The 15353-nt window shown below is 43.5% G+C and overlaps 1 protein-coding gene across 3 annotated transcripts in view; it reads right to left on the reverse strand.

Annotated features, from left to right (window-relative positions):
- LRBA (LPS responsive beige-like anchor protein) overlaps window positions 1-11324 on the reverse strand; it is a 779214-nt gene extending 767890 nt beyond the window's left edge. The window contains exons 1-2 of one of the 3 annotated variants that reach the window (XM_030916318.1): window positions 11079-11324; window positions 10040-10469 (exon numbers count right to left, since the gene is read on the reverse strand). In XM_030916318.1, coding sequence (XP_030772178.1) covers window positions 10040-10255 — 216 coding nt within the window. In that variant the 5' untranslated portion in view covers window positions 10256-10469; window positions 11079-11324. Of the gene's footprint in view, window positions 1-10039; window positions 10470-10807; window positions 10944-11078 lie in introns of those variants that run through there. The other 2 variants (XM_010372523.2, XM_030916327.1) reach the window with 2 other exon arrangements.
- Between the last annotated feature and the right edge of the window lie 4029 nt (window positions 11325-15353).

The raw sequence follows: 15353 nt of genomic DNA on the forward strand, positions 1-15353 counted from the left end.
TAATTATCATAACCTAATACAATTCTTGAAAATTTAGTTAAATTAGGTTCCAATACAAGAACACAACTTATATTAATAATCACACAGTATAACGTAGTACACACAAAATTCAAATTCAAACAACCTAAGTCCAAATGCCATCTTACTGACTATGGGACTTGAGCATCATTAATCACTCCAATCCTGTTTTCATGCTATAAATCAAGTTTAATAAAGTACGGCCCCATGGAGTTGTCACATGGAATAAATAAAACAAAGCCCTGTAAAACACATGTTCATCAGCAGACCCAGATATACACCCTGACTTACATCTAGGTTTCATTCTATTATAACCGGATCATAAAGCAAAGCATTAATTTCTTTTTTATTTTTATTTTATTTTATTTTACTTTAAGTTCTGAGATACATGTGGCATTAATGTCAATCTTTCCTTCCAAAGCACCACTTAAATAACTTGATGTGACTGTTCATGCACAGTGCACTCAGCACTATAGAATAAAGTCAGTGTCTAACAATAAAAACTAGAAAGATACTTGTGCAATATGTTACACTCAATGTAGAACTTGGCTAAATTGAAAATTTTCTGAAATACTTTATGTAAATAAAGAAGCAGAGCAGTCCCTACAAATAGAAATGGCTCCTGAAATTTTTATGTCAAAAGTCATCTTGTCAATTTATGTGTAACATTCAAGTGACTACCAAATGGTCATCATTTGACTCACTCAAAACTACTTTGTTTCAAAAGTTCATCCCCACACAGATAAACACGTTAAAGATAGTACAATTCACTAAAAATAGTCAAGTTCTCTGTTCATACAAATGGGATTTCTATGCAGGTTACTTGTATTCAATCTAAATGACTAAGAACTTACAAAGACTTAAGATGATCCTGCAAGAAAGATGCCTAAGGGGGAAAAAAAGAATTAAGATGAAGTAGTATTTTGTTCTAGGCTGTTTATTTTAAGTGTGTAGCGGTTAGAGGGAAAAAAAAACATGACTTCCTTTACATTATCCTAAAACATTCCACAATTATTTTTCTTTATAATCTTCTTTGAGACAGAATCACGCTCTGTTGCCCAGGCTGGAGTGCAGTGGCGAAATCTCGGCTTACTGCAACCTCGGGGATCTCCAGGGTTCAAGCGATTCCCATGCCTCAACCTCCGGAGTAGCTGAGACTACAGGCATGCACCACCACACCCAGTTAATTTTTGTATTTTTTTTTTTTTTTTTTTTTGAGGCGGAGTCTCGCTCTGTCGCCCGGACTGGAGTGCAGTGGCCAGATCTCAGCTCACTGCAAGCTCCGCCTCCCTGGTTTACGCCATTCTCCTGCCTCAGCCTCCCTAGTAGCTGGGGCTACAGGCGCCCGCCACCTCGCCCGGCTAGTTTTTGTATTTTTAGTAGAGACGGGGTTTCACCACGTTGGCCAGGCTGGTCTCCGACTCCTAACCTCAAGTGATCCGCCCACCTCAGCCTCCCAAACTGCTAGGATTACAAGCGTGAGCCACTGTGCCTGGCCAGTCTATTAACTGTAAAAGCTATGAAAACTTTTTTTTTTTTCTTTTTTAAGACATAGGGTCTCGGCCGAGCGCGGTGGCTCACACCTGGTATCCCAGCACTTTGGGAGGCCAAGGCGGGTGGATCACCTGAGGTCGGGAGTTCGGGACTGGCCTGACAGACATGTAGAAACCCTGTCTCTACTTCAAAAATTACAAAATTAGCCCGGCGTGGTGGCGCATGACTGTAACCCCAGCTACTTGGGAGGCTGAGGCAGGAGAATCGCTTGAACCCAGGAGGCAGAGGTTGCGGTTAGCCGAGATCGCGCCATTGCACTCCAGCCTGGGCAACAACAGCGAAACTCCGTCTCAAAAAAAAAAAAACACGGGAGATAGGGTCTTATTGTGTTGGCCAGGATAGAGTACAATGGCACAATCATAGTTCGCTACAGCCTCAAACTCCTGGGCTCATGTGATCCTGCCACCTCACCCCCTCGAGTGGGTAGGACTACTGGCACACACTACCATGTAGACCTGATTTTTTAATGTTTTTGTAGATATAGGATCTCACTATGTTGCCCTGGGTGGTCTTGAACTCCTGGCCTCAAGCAGTCCTCCCACCTGAGCCTCCCAAAGTGTTGGGATTATAGGCATGAGTTACCGCACCCAGCAGGAACATTCACTTAATTACTAAAATTTTAAAATACCACCTCCACACACAAAATCCCCCATGAATAAATCTATATTTTGTTTTGGTAATGCAAGGTTGCTTTCTAAGACAATTGCTCATCTGCCTGTATGTATAAATACATGTAGGCATTTGGGAAAAAAGAAAAATGACTAATTTTCTCTTCCTACAATTTCTTCAGTCATCTACACTAGAACTCCATTATCTGAAATTAACTAAGGTATTCCTAGGCAGAAAAATAACTTGGTCAATTGTAGCCTAGGTTGGTCCTATATTTATTCAATGGCTATCACGTATTCATCACTTTGTTATACCTTAGACTTTCAGCAGATAATGAACTAACATAACCTAAAAAATCATCACTTTACAAATGCCTGCAAATATTAGGTAAATATAACAAAAAATACTTTTCAATGTAGAACTGAGCTTGAGTTTGCAAAGAAAGAAAAAAAGGAAAATCCCCAAACCTAAAGTGAAGAAGAAACAGAAAAATAAGTATCTGAACTTCTATTACAACTGCTGAAGGGGCAAGAAAGAGGAAGCTAGTACTAGGGGGCTTGAATTTTATTTCCTTTTTAGAAACAAACAAACAAAAAGTATTTACTCAAGATGGGGAAGTAGAGATAAAAATCTCTACATAAATATGGGATCCTCAAAAGGCTGACCCTCAGTAAAAAAGTAGATTCTTCCTCTCCCCCACAAAAAAACTTCCCTGGCACAGGAAGTTACAAATAACTAGTCTTTGGCTGGGCTGCTGATTTCCCTTTGTTTTTTGTTTTTTGTTTTTTAATTCAACAGAGATAGGGTCTCACTATATTGCCCAGGCTGGTCTTGAACTCCTGGGCTCAAATGATCTTCCTGCCTCTGCCTCCCAAAGTCCTGGGATTACATGCATGAGCCACCGTGCCTGGTCACTACTGATTATTTTTAAGTTTCCTCTGAGATAGTAAAATTCTGGGATGTTATTCACATAGGTTTTGAAATCCAAATGTACACTACTGGCATGAACGGCAAACCCCAGAGTGACAAATTTAAAACACCAAAAAAAAAGAATTTCAGGTATAATATACCCCCTAAGGCTCCAGGCAAACTTAATCCATATGTTCTGGTAATAAACATTTCCTAAGCATATACTATGTGTCAAGTATCCTTTCTAGGGGCTAGGGATGCAATAAGCAAAACAGACAAAAATCTCTACTCTTATGAAACATAAACAGTAGTCCCTCTTGATCTACAGGGTATGCATTGCAAGACCCCTAGTAGATACCTGAAACCACAGATAATACCAAACCCTACATACACTATGTTTTTTTGTATACACACATACTTATGATAAAGTTTAATTTATAAATTAGGCACAATAAGAGATTAACAACAATAACTGGTAATAAAATAGTACAGTTAGAACAATACACACAGTTCCCAACTTTTGACAGTCTGACTTACAATTTTTCAACTAATGATGGTGTGAAAGCAATAAGCATTCACCACAAACCTCAATTTAACAATGGAGTTACATCCCAATAAACTCATTTTAAGTTAAAAAGTCAAAACTATCATAAATCAACAAGTATTTTCAACTTACAATATTTTCAGCTTAACAATAGATGTAAGTGCATCAAGTCAAGGAGCATCTGTATAATTCACAATTACATGGATAGAAGGTTTGTACATACTGCAAACCTTATCAACCTCAGCATATGATTTTTTTTTCCTTGTAAGTCAAGAACTTCCACCTATTCAGTTAAAAAAAGCGCTTTACAATGTCTCTGTGTCATATCCAAATTGCCAACATCACTACTCTTGTCCCGGACATTACTATGTAAAATAAGGGTTACTTAAACACTGCAATACCGTGACAGTCAATCTGACAGTGGAGAGGGCTACTAAGTGACTAAATGATAGGTAGCATATACATAGAGTATGGATATGCTGGACAAAGGGATGATTTGCATCCTAGGCAGGATGGAGCAGAATGCTTGAGATTTCATCACACTACTCAGAGCTGCACACAATTTAAAACTTATGAACTGTCAGGGATTCATGATGGCTGACTAGAGGCATCTCCTACTTGCCTCTTTCACCAGGAATAACCAAAATAGTGAGTGATCACACTTGGAATAGATAATCCAAGAAAGAACACTGGAATTCAATAGAAAAATGACAAGAAACACCTAAAGCAAGGAAGGGGAGGAAAGCAAGACAGCCTGCTCGGCTGGGAGTCGAGAGGTGATCCTCACTGTGGGGAAAGAGTAAAGTGAGAGACTCCCTGTGGTCCACATTCCCACAGTGGACTCCTGCAATTCTAGCCATTGGGGAGGCCCTAGGACCTCATGGGCTCTGAAACTAACATAGGGATCTGTCTGGAAATGGCGCAACAGCACTACTCCACTGAGGAAAATTGCACTGGGTCCCATAATCCCCCTAAGTCTTAAGCAGCTACAATAAGGCACCATTTTGACAACCCAGCCCACAACAGACTGAGCACTGTACTGGAGCCCAGTAGCTGGTGCACAGGCAGAAGAAAGAAACAGGCTGCCACCACCAGGACTGAGGCACAAGCTGGGCATGTGTCCCCCACTGCTGACCCCCAGTAGCAGCAGCACAGCACAGCCACTGATGCCCCTCACCCAATCATTCCAGGGCCTGGGAACCACCCTGTCCCTGCTTACCACAGTAGGCGTCTGCACATATCATTGGGGGGCCTGATGACACGCCAGCCCAGCTTCACCCGGTGGACATTTTTGTTTCAACCATATAAAAACTTTTAAAATATTTTCAAGAATATGTGTGTGAAAAAGGATGCTTTATAAAAAGTTAATATAACAGATTGGCTCAACTAGGTCAGTATGGGAAATAAATAGTTTATTTTTCTATTAATTCACAAACAGGAAAAAAATATCTGATTTTCCAGTTCCCAAATGATTTCTCAGTTTAAAATAAATCAATTCAAAGGTCAACAAAACTGTATGCTTGCAGGAAGCTAAATTATCAAGTCTGTCACTTCCAGGAAACTATAAAGTGTTAAAATTTCACCAATTCACCCAAATTTATTTTAATTATCATTAACATTGATATATAACCAACAATATCTACTTATGACAGCTAGTAAAATCCCAGCTTGCTTTTTTACAAAAATTGATAACCTGATCCTAAAATTCACACGGAAATGCAAAGGGCCCAGAATAGCCAAACCTGTCTTGAAAAAGAAGAATAAAGAGGTCTTCTCTATTTTAAAACTCACCACAAAGCTTCAGTAATCAAAAGGCAATTTGGTACTGGTTTTAGAATAGACATAGAGATAAACGGAAAAGAATTGAGTCCAGATAAATCCTTACATTTATGGTCAACTGATTTTTGACAAAAGTGCCAAGGTAATTCAACGGGAAAAGAATAGCCTTTCAACAAATGGCACTCCTGCCGGGCGCGGTGGCTCACGCCTGTAATCCCAGCACTTTGGGAGGCCGAGGCGGGCGGATCATCAAGTCAGGAGATCCAGACCATCCTGGCTAACAGGGTGAAACCCCGTCTCTACTAAAAATACAAAAAATTAGCCGGGCATGGTGGTACGTGCCCGTAGTTCCAGCTACTGGGGAGGCTGAGACAGGAGAATGGCGTGAACCCAGGTGGCGGAGCTTGCAGTGAGCCAACATGGCGCCACTGCACTCCAGCCTGGGCGACAGAGCGAGACTCCGTCTCAAAAAATAAATAAATAAATAAATAAATAAATAAATAAAAATTTTAAAGAGATGATTTAAAGTATACGGAAGATACATGTAACTTACATGCAAATACTATACCATTTTATATAAGAGACTGGAGCTTCTGAAAATTGTGGTATCCACTAGGAGTTCTGGAACTAATCCCCCATATATCAAGGGGCGACTGTAATCACTTAAAAAAAAAATCTTGAAAGTATGTATTTGTCACCAGCCCATGGGGAACACTATTCTTGAATTAAGTACCACTGAACACCTTTAAATACCTGATGGAAGCCTTAAACTCAGCAGCAATTTCCTGAAAACATGCCAACATATATTAATTATTCTGTCTAAAAGTCTGACAAATTACTTTAAAATACAGATGAAGACAAAAGAAAATGGTTTTAAACTGCAACAAGAAAAATGTACAAGTTGACCTGAAGTTTGAAACACTTGACTACATTGGTGTACTGTTAATCAAAATTTATCCACAAAACAGACTTGCAAAAGAAATTATAAACAGGGTAGTAAATTTCAAAGTAATTTATAACAGACTAAAGTCAAGCTACATTAGCAAAGTTGGGAGGTAGCACTTAAGAAAAAACTTTGGGCCAGGCACAGTGGCTCACACCTGTAATCCCAGCACTTTGGGAAGGCCAAGACAGGCAGATTACCTGAGGTCAGGAGTTCAAGACCAGCCCTGGCCAACATGGTGAAACCTCATTTCTACTAAAAATACAAAAAAAAGTAGCTGGGCATGGTGGTGCGTGCCTGTAGATCCAGCTACTGGGGTGGCTGAGGCACAAGAATTGCTTGAATCCGAGCAGTGGAGGTTGCAGTGAGCTGAGATCACACCACTGCACTCCAGCCTGGGTGACAGAGTGAGACTCCCTCTCACTTAAAAAGAAAAAAAAAAAGAAAGAAAGAAAAAACTCTGGAAAAGTTATATGGCTCTACCATGTACTATTTGGACACCTCCGGAGGAGAGGAACTTGTTCAATTTTAACAGTATCAACTTTATTGTTTAAGTAGCTAATATTTAGGCCTGGCACGGTGGCTTAAGCCTGTAATCCCAGCACTTCAGGAAGCTGAGTGGGTGGATCACCTAATATCAGGAGTTTGAGACCAGCCTGGCCAACATGGTGAAACCCCATTTCTATCAAAAATACAAAAATTAGCTGGGCCTCATGGCACACGCGTGTGGTGCCAGCTACGTGGGAGGCTGAGGCAGGAGAATCACTTGAACTCAGGAGGCAGAGGTTGCAGGGAGGCAAGGTTGTGCCACTGCACTCCAGCCTGGGCAACAGACTGACTCTGTCTCAAAGAAAAAAAAAAAAAAAAAGACTATCAACTAGGAAATATTTAGGTACAGCAGTACTAACAATACTGAGATGGACTAATTTACATAATCCCAAGGCTTTGGTTCCATTTTTTTTTTTTTTTTTTTTAGGGTGTTGCTCTGCATGATTGTAGCTCACTGTAGCCTCAAACTCCTGGGCTCAAGGGATCCTCCCACCTCAGCCTTCCAAGTAGCTGGGACTATAGGTATACGCCACCATGCCCAGCTAACTTTTTATTTATTTATTTTTTTGTAGAGACAGGGTCTCACTATGGTGCCCAGGCTGGTCTCCAACTCTTGGCCTCAAGTGAACCTCCCAAAGCGCTGGGATTACAGGTATAAGCCACTGTGCGCAGCTGCTTCCAAAGATTTTCTTGAGTGGCCAAAACCCCAGATAATCCACGAAAGAGCATGAAAAGTATTTTAAGGGACAATGGAAGGGGAGAAACTACTATCTAATATTCTCAGCAAGTTTCCCTGCCCTACCTGACAAGCGAATGATATTGAAGAGGAGGGGTAACTAACTGAACAGACTTTTCTCTCTCCTTCTATCCAGTCACCCACTATCCTGTAAATACGCAGCAGCTTTGAAGGACTTAATCAATGACCTTAAAATCAAATCTATACCATGGCTACAGTTTCAGGAAGCATATAAGCAAACTACTGCTATAGAATTTTCTTTAATGATAAAAATGCAAATGACTCACATTTGGTCATCCACTCCAACACAGCACATTCTAAAGAACAGGAGTTCAAATCCTCCTTCTGCCAAAAGATGTTGTGTCTTCACACACAAACAACTAATTATGGATTATATTACTACTACAGATTTCTGTTTCTCATTGAAGGCATATGAAGTTTTAAAAAAGAATTAAAAAATCAGAAAGGAAATGTTTCAAGTCTATTTTGAGGTGAAGCAATCAATTTACCATTTATCTTCTTCAGACTCAGACTTACATATGAAAGCCCACACACATGCATACACATAAGATCCCCAAAATGTTGATAACTGTTGAAGCTGCACAATGGATACCTGAGTTCATTATACTATTCTATTTTTGCATACATTTGAACATTTCCATAACATGCAGTTTTTTAAAATATGTATATGTGTGTCTATAGATGTTTATACATAAACTCCCAATAAACTGACATAGAAATATCCAATTGTTCAAAGTTTTCATGCTCCAAAAGTAAGTAAATATTTTTTTTTTTTTGAGACAGTCTCTCACTGCCACCCAGGCTGGAGTGCAGTGGCACAATCTCGGCTCACAGCAACCTCCACCTCCTGGGTTCAAGCAAGCATGTCCGGCTAATTTTTTTGTATTTTTAGTAGAGATGGGGTTTCACCATGTTGGCCGGGCCAGTCTCGAACTCCTAACCTCAAATGATGTTCCCACCTCGGCTTCCTGCAGCGCTGGGATTACAGGAGTTGAGTCACCACGCCCAGCCAGACTTTCATCTAGCTACTTTTTATTCTACAAGTTGTACTGCAGGTGACCAGACCATTAGTGAAGGTCTAGTGAAAGAAATAATTAACTGCCCCAGAATAAAACAAGCCTAACCTTGAAAAGAGGCAAAGGGAAAGGTGCTAAACAGTTATTACAATTACTGCACATTTATATTTGGTCCTGTTATCCTCTAACACAGGTGGGTAGGTAGAAAAGGGGAAGTATTTCAGGGCCAGATTTCCTTTTGATTTTTTAAGTTGATGGGCAAGACAGGCCGGAATAAAGAAATCTAAAAAGTCTCCATTATAAATTATAACCAAGAGAGGCACAATGGCGCACGCCAGTAGTGCCAGCTACTTAGGAGACAGAGTGGGGAGAATCACCTGAACCCAGGAATTCAAGACTAGCCTAGGCAACGTAGTGAGACGTCATCTCTAAATAAATAAATAAGTTAATGAATTAATTAAAGGTAGAATTGTATAATATATGAATTATACCTCATTTTAAAAACAATTTAAGCCATATACAGTGATGCATGCCTACAGTCACAGCTACTCAGAAGGCTGAGGCAGGAGAATAGCTTGAACCTAGGAGTTTGAGAACAACCTGGGCAACATACAGAGGCCTCATCCCCCTCCCACCCCTGCCCAAAAAAAGCATTCATAGCTCATCTTAGTGTAATCAGCAATTTCCAATGACTATGCTTTACTGCTAGACATGAATTTATAAAACACACAAAGATTATACTGTATCTGCTTCAATTCCTTTTTTCATATTGCCATTCAATTTTCACAAGATTACTTTAAATGTAATCCTAAATTCATCCCCAATTTAACTTTTGTTAGTTACATCTAAAAATAAAACTAGTTAAAATTAAAAATACTAACTTTGCAGCAAATTAATCTTGCATCAGTACTACAGACAAAAATTTTTAAACTTATTGTAGCAAAACATAACTTCGACTGAATCAAAGACATTAATTCTCAAGTCCAAAAAAAGGTCACGAGAACTTACTTAAAGTGGTAAAGGGAAACGCAGACTTAGGCATACATGCCAAGAAAAAAAAAAAAAAAATAGAGATAACTCCTCTGCTAGAACCTCCCCCCAATACTTTCACAGCAACAATTATTTCCTTAGCACAAAAGTGATGTGTTCACTTCCACAAAACCTGGATCATCTAAGTTTGCCCAATTCCCTTCAATCTAAAAAACAGATGAAATTGTTTCATTTAGGTTAGTAGAATTTTGTGTCCCTATACATGAAAAAAGTCACCATCAGTGTGAGTAAGGCACATGGCTCCAGCTTCAAGGTCTTGTTCCCCAACCCACTGAAAAGAGTATATGCTTATAAAATATTCATCGACTTACCAGGTTAAAGACAGTTTCTACAATGTCCCTATTGGATACTTCTCCAACTTCAACCAAACCGGTCAACACGGCAAATTTCATTCTGATGCCCCTGATGGGGAGCCCTGGTTTCAGAGACAATGCACCCCCTTCAGTAGGGGTTTCTTCTCTCCCTCCACCTCCCCCGTCATCACCTGTTGGTGGCGGGGAAGGGACACGATTGTCTTCGCTAGCCATTGCTAGCGAAAAGGACAACTCAGAGTCACCCTTGGACAGCAGTCGCTGCACTGGTAATGAGCACAACACACGCAATGCAAAACGAAAGGGTCTCCCTTCCAACTTGTGGAGGAACCCCAAAGCAGTTGATGTGGAAAGTCCTTGGCGTCGCCCTCCTCCTTTTGGAGAATATTTGTCCAATCTCTCTCCCCGAGGCTGACAACAACGCCAAACCCTATTGGAAGATTAAATATATGTTAAATAGGCTAGGTTTTGTTTTAGGGTTTTGAGGGGACAAGAGAGAAATAGTTATTGTCGGTCAAATAAGTTACTAAAGGCACCCCACTACTAGCCACCCGCTTCTCCCCGGCTCAAAGAGCTGGGTTCTGGGTGAAGGCAGGTCCAAGAGGCCCCGCACAGGCTCACTCCTCCCCCACTCTCGTGCAGGTTCTAGGCGCAGGGTAACCTCTCCTCACAGGTGCACCAGAAAGAGAAACTGTCGCGGGGAAAGGAGGGATCGGAGGAAAGAAGGGGACCCACAAGCTATCACAGAGGTAGAAAGTTCCTCCTCACCCAGATACTCCGGACTCGTCCTCACCCCCCGCCCAGGAGCAGCGAGACGGAGGTGGCGGCGGAGATCCAGGGCAGGAAAAGGCGGGGGAAGGGGGCGGTGATTATTCTAAATGCTCGGCCCAGTGGGAGGAGTAAAGCACCTCTCTCAGGCACCTGAGATTCGACGGGAAGAGGCGGGGAGGTGTGTGTGGTGGCAGGAAGGGAGGGGAGCGGCCAGAGAAACCCGGCGGCGACCGCAGGGAGAAAGGGGAGGACAGAGAGGTCAGTGCACCTGGTCGCAGCCTCCAAATTTCCCTAGTCCGCTCCCCGGGAGTCCGCGGCTGCACAGAACTCCATGGCTTCCTGGCCCGCCCCGTCCCTGCGCTCAGCCTTTGCAAAAGCAGCCGCTGCTGGCGCTACGGACGCCGCGGCTGAGGCTGCTGCGAGTGGTGAGGATGCTACTGCCACAGCTAGCCCAGCCACGGCTCGCGCGGCTTTCCTGTGCCCACTGAAGCTGCTCCCCGCCGCCATGACAGCGCCGAGGACTGCCGGGCGCCGCGTGCGCGTGCGCGTGCGCGAGCGCGCGGGGCGGGAGGGCGCGAAGGCGGAGGCAGCCGCGCGGCGGGGGCGCGCGGACGGCCTAGGGGCCCCAGAGCCAGCGGGAGCGCTGGGTTCGGGCTTCCGGCTGCACTAGGCGCGAGGGCGCGCACCCAGTGGGAGCATTGCTCTAGTAGCACCCGGTGTGTTCGCGGCCCGGCGAGGAGAGACCCTTCCGTTCGAGGGCCTATACTTCCCCCACACACACACTCTCGGACCTCGGAAGGTGCTTCTGCAAGTCCTGAGGCGGGGATTCTGGCGCTCCTGCTGTTGTTAAGTTACTGTTGGGTCCCTTGGCGCGGAGGGAACCCGCCCCGCGTTGCCAAGGTATCTCATTGGACTTGGAGAAGAACACCTGAGGGACCTCTAGGAGCCAGAGAGGTGACGGCGCTGGAGCCAGTGAGGCTGCTGTCCCTGCCTAATGGGAGCGAGGAGTCCCCACCCCTGGCTGCTTTCAGCTGCTGCCCGCCCGCCGCTCTCAACGGAGAGTCGGAGATTTCCACTGGGATGTCTCGGCAGCTGCTACCATTCGGGAAGGGAGGGGAGGGGACCGAGTCGACGAGGAATGGGAAAGATTCCTTGCTCTGCAGCTGCCGCCCCACCAAACCTCTCCTACATTCATTCTAGGGAGAGGATTCCTGAGACAGCTGCTACAAACAGCGTGGAGACAGGGTTCATTGTGCCTGTAGATCTCCGAAGGGTTTTTTTCCTCTTGTGATTTTCCAATGTGAAGATTAGGCTCGCGTCATTCTCAGAGTAGATCAAAAGATATATTAAGTAGTACAGATAGCTCATCATACTCAGTGTCCCTTCTTTCCACCCGCTATTAACAGTAAAGCATTATTCCTAGTGAGTGAAAAATAAATTTAGAGGAAGCTGGTTTTTCACCCACGTGTATCCTTTGAGGTCAAAGGGCCTTTTTAAAAATACTCCTAGCTCCTAAAATGAAAGTGAAGTAAAAAGTGTGATTAAACAAAGGAAGAATTCTGGAAAAGTTAGGAAAAAATTGTAGCGGTTTGAGAAAGTTGCCTGAAGAAAAAGTTATTTGAGATGGCCTTGAAAAGTGGACAGAAGCCAGGCGTGGTGACTCACGCCTGCAATCCCAGCACTTTGGGAGGCCGAGGCAGGTGGATCACCTGAGGTCAGGAGTTCAAGACCAGCCTGGCCAATATGGTGAAACCCCGTCTCTACTAAAAATACAAAAATTAGCCGGGCATGGTGGTGCATGCCTGTAGTCCCAGCTACTCGGGAGGCTGAGGCAGGAGAATTGCCACTGCACTCCAGTCTGGGTGACAGAGCAAGAGCGAGATTCTGTCTCAAAAAAAAAAAAAAAAAAAAAACAATTTTAGCTCTCATGGAAATTTGGGAAGAAAAAGGTAACAGACACAAGAAGCAAGGGAGGGCTGGGTGCAGTAGCTCACACCTGTCATCCCAACACTTTAGGAGGCTAGTGCAGGAGGATTACTTGAGACTAGCCTGGACAACAGCAAGACCGGGTCTCTTTTTTCTTTTTTTTTTTTTTATTTTAACGGAGTTTCCCTCTTGTTGCCCGGGCTGGAGTGCAATGGCGCAATCTCGGCTCGCCTCAACCTCTGCCTCCTGGGTTCCAGCGATTCTCCTGCCTCAGCCTCCCTAGTAGCTGGGATTACGGGCATATGCCACCAGGCCCGGCTAATTTTTGTATTTTTGGTAGAGACGGGGTTTCACCATGTTGGCCAGGCTGGTCTCAAACTCCTGACCTTAAGTGATCTGCCTGCCTCAGCCTGCCAAAGTGCTACGATTACAGGTGTGAGCCACCGTGCCCGGCCAAGGTCTCTATTTTTTTAAAAAAGAAGCAGAAGAAGAAAAGGCAAGGGGATATTTTCTTTAGAAAAGTGTTACACCTTTTAAAAATACTAAAATGAATTCAACTGCACCAAATCTCATGTGGTTGCAAATGTTTGTTAAAGATTTGTTTTCTATAAGTAGACTTAATGAGGCAGACATCTTTCTGATGATCCAAATTGCCGACATACATTTCCAAAGTAAAAGGCAACATCAGTGGCTTCCCATTTCTGAAATCTCTGAAAAACTAAACACCTCAAGTTTGTTTCACATCATTAAATAAGTCTGGAATAAGGGGGAATAGGGTGTGCCTGCAGAAGAGACACAACTTTCACTTGACCTTTCATACATCTGTGTTTTGAAAGTGAGGCATTAATCCACAAAAGGCCTCTCATAGGATTTTGTCTCCTCAGATGGGGCAAATGGTATGTTAATATATCTGTCATATAAGTGCTAATTAAGTATTTGTTAAATGAATAAATATCTTCCATTAAGAAGCAGATGATAATAATGAAAATGCCCCCAACACAGAGTGATCACAGTCTAAATGATCTGGGGCTAAGGTTTGTAGCTTATGAGTTTGCAAGCTCACTGTTAATGCTGTTCTGCTGATGAAACAATGAACACAGACAATTAACCAAATATTTCTAAATGCTGGATACAGTGGCTCCTGCCTGTAATCCCAGCACTTTGGGAGGCCAAGGCAGGCAGGTCACCTGAGTTCAGGAGTTTGAGACAGCCTGGCCAACATGGTGAAACCCCATCTCTACAAATACAAAATTAGCCAGGTGTGGTGGTGGGTGCCTGTAATCCCAGCTACTTGGAGGCTGAGGCAGAAGAATCACTTGAACCCAGGAGGCAGAGGTTGCAGTGAGCCCAGACCATGCCTTTGCACTCCAGCCTGGGCAATAAGAGTGGAAACTCCATTCAAAAAATATATACATACATATACACACACACACACACACACACACACACAAATTGTCAATTATTTATAAAAATGTTTTCAACCTCTTTGCCCATGGTTAAAACAAAATAGTTGGCAAAAATTGGAGGTTCACTGCAGAAAGAAGCATAGGGAAGGTAGAAGTGGGAACTGTTCACTTCTAGGCAAGCCAGCTAAAATGCAATCACTAGGCCCAGGCGCAGTGGCTCACACCTGTAATCCCAGCACTTTGGGAGGCAGAGGCAGGAGAATCGCTTGAACCCGGGAGGTGGAGGTTGTGGTGAGCCGAGATTGGCCACTCCAGCCTGGGCAACAAGAGCATAAGTATGTCTCAAAAAAATAAATAAATAAAATGCAATCACTGTGGACTGTTATTTAGGTGTACACCATAGAATCTTGGAATGCTTCCAGATGAACTATGTGCCTATCAAATCTTAAGCTCCTTTATAAGCACAATACTTTGCACATTATAGGTATTCATATTATTTGGATTGAGTGGAAACTCTAAAGTTACTTGCTTTAATTTTTCTCACCTGAAAGCCCTTGTCTGGGTCTACACAGCTATTAGCAGTGAGAGGGAGGAAAATTCTGTTAAAAATGGGTATCTTGGCCAGGCACAGTGGCTCATGCCTGTAATCCAAGCACTTTAGGAGGCTAAGAGGGGAGGACTGCTTGAGACCAGCCTGGCTATCATAGCAAGACCTCATCTCTACAAAAAGTTTTAAAAATTAGCCAGGCATGGTGGAACACACCTGTAGTCCCAGCTACTGATGTGGGAGGATCACTTGAGCCGAGGAGTTTGAGGCTGCAGTGAGCTGTCATGGTGCCACTACACTGCAGCCTGGGTGACCAAGCAAGACCCCATACCAAAAAAAAGTAAGGGGAGGCCAGACGAAGTGGTGGCTCATGCCTGTAATCCCAGCACTCTGGGAGGCCGAGGTGGGCAGATTGCTTGAGCTCAGGAGTTCGAGACCAGTTTGGGCAACATGGTGAAAACCCGTCTCTACAAAAAATACAAAAATTAGCCAGATGTGGTGCTGCGTGCCTGTGGTCCCAGCTATTTGTGGGTCTGAGGTGGGAGGATCACTTGAGTCCAGGAGGTAGAGGTTGCGGTACGTCAAGGTCACATCCAGCCTGGGTGACAGAACAAGACCTTGTCTCAAAGAAAAGGGGTCGGTGGGGAGGTATCTTAATATGGAA

The sequence above is a fragment of the Rhinopithecus roxellana genome, chromosome 2 (genome assembly GCF_007565055.1).
Source record: "Rhinopithecus roxellana isolate Shanxi Qingling chromosome 2, ASM756505v1, whole genome shotgun sequence".
Taxonomy (NCBI): domain Eukaryota; kingdom Metazoa; phylum Chordata; class Mammalia; order Primates; family Cercopithecidae; genus Rhinopithecus; species Rhinopithecus roxellana.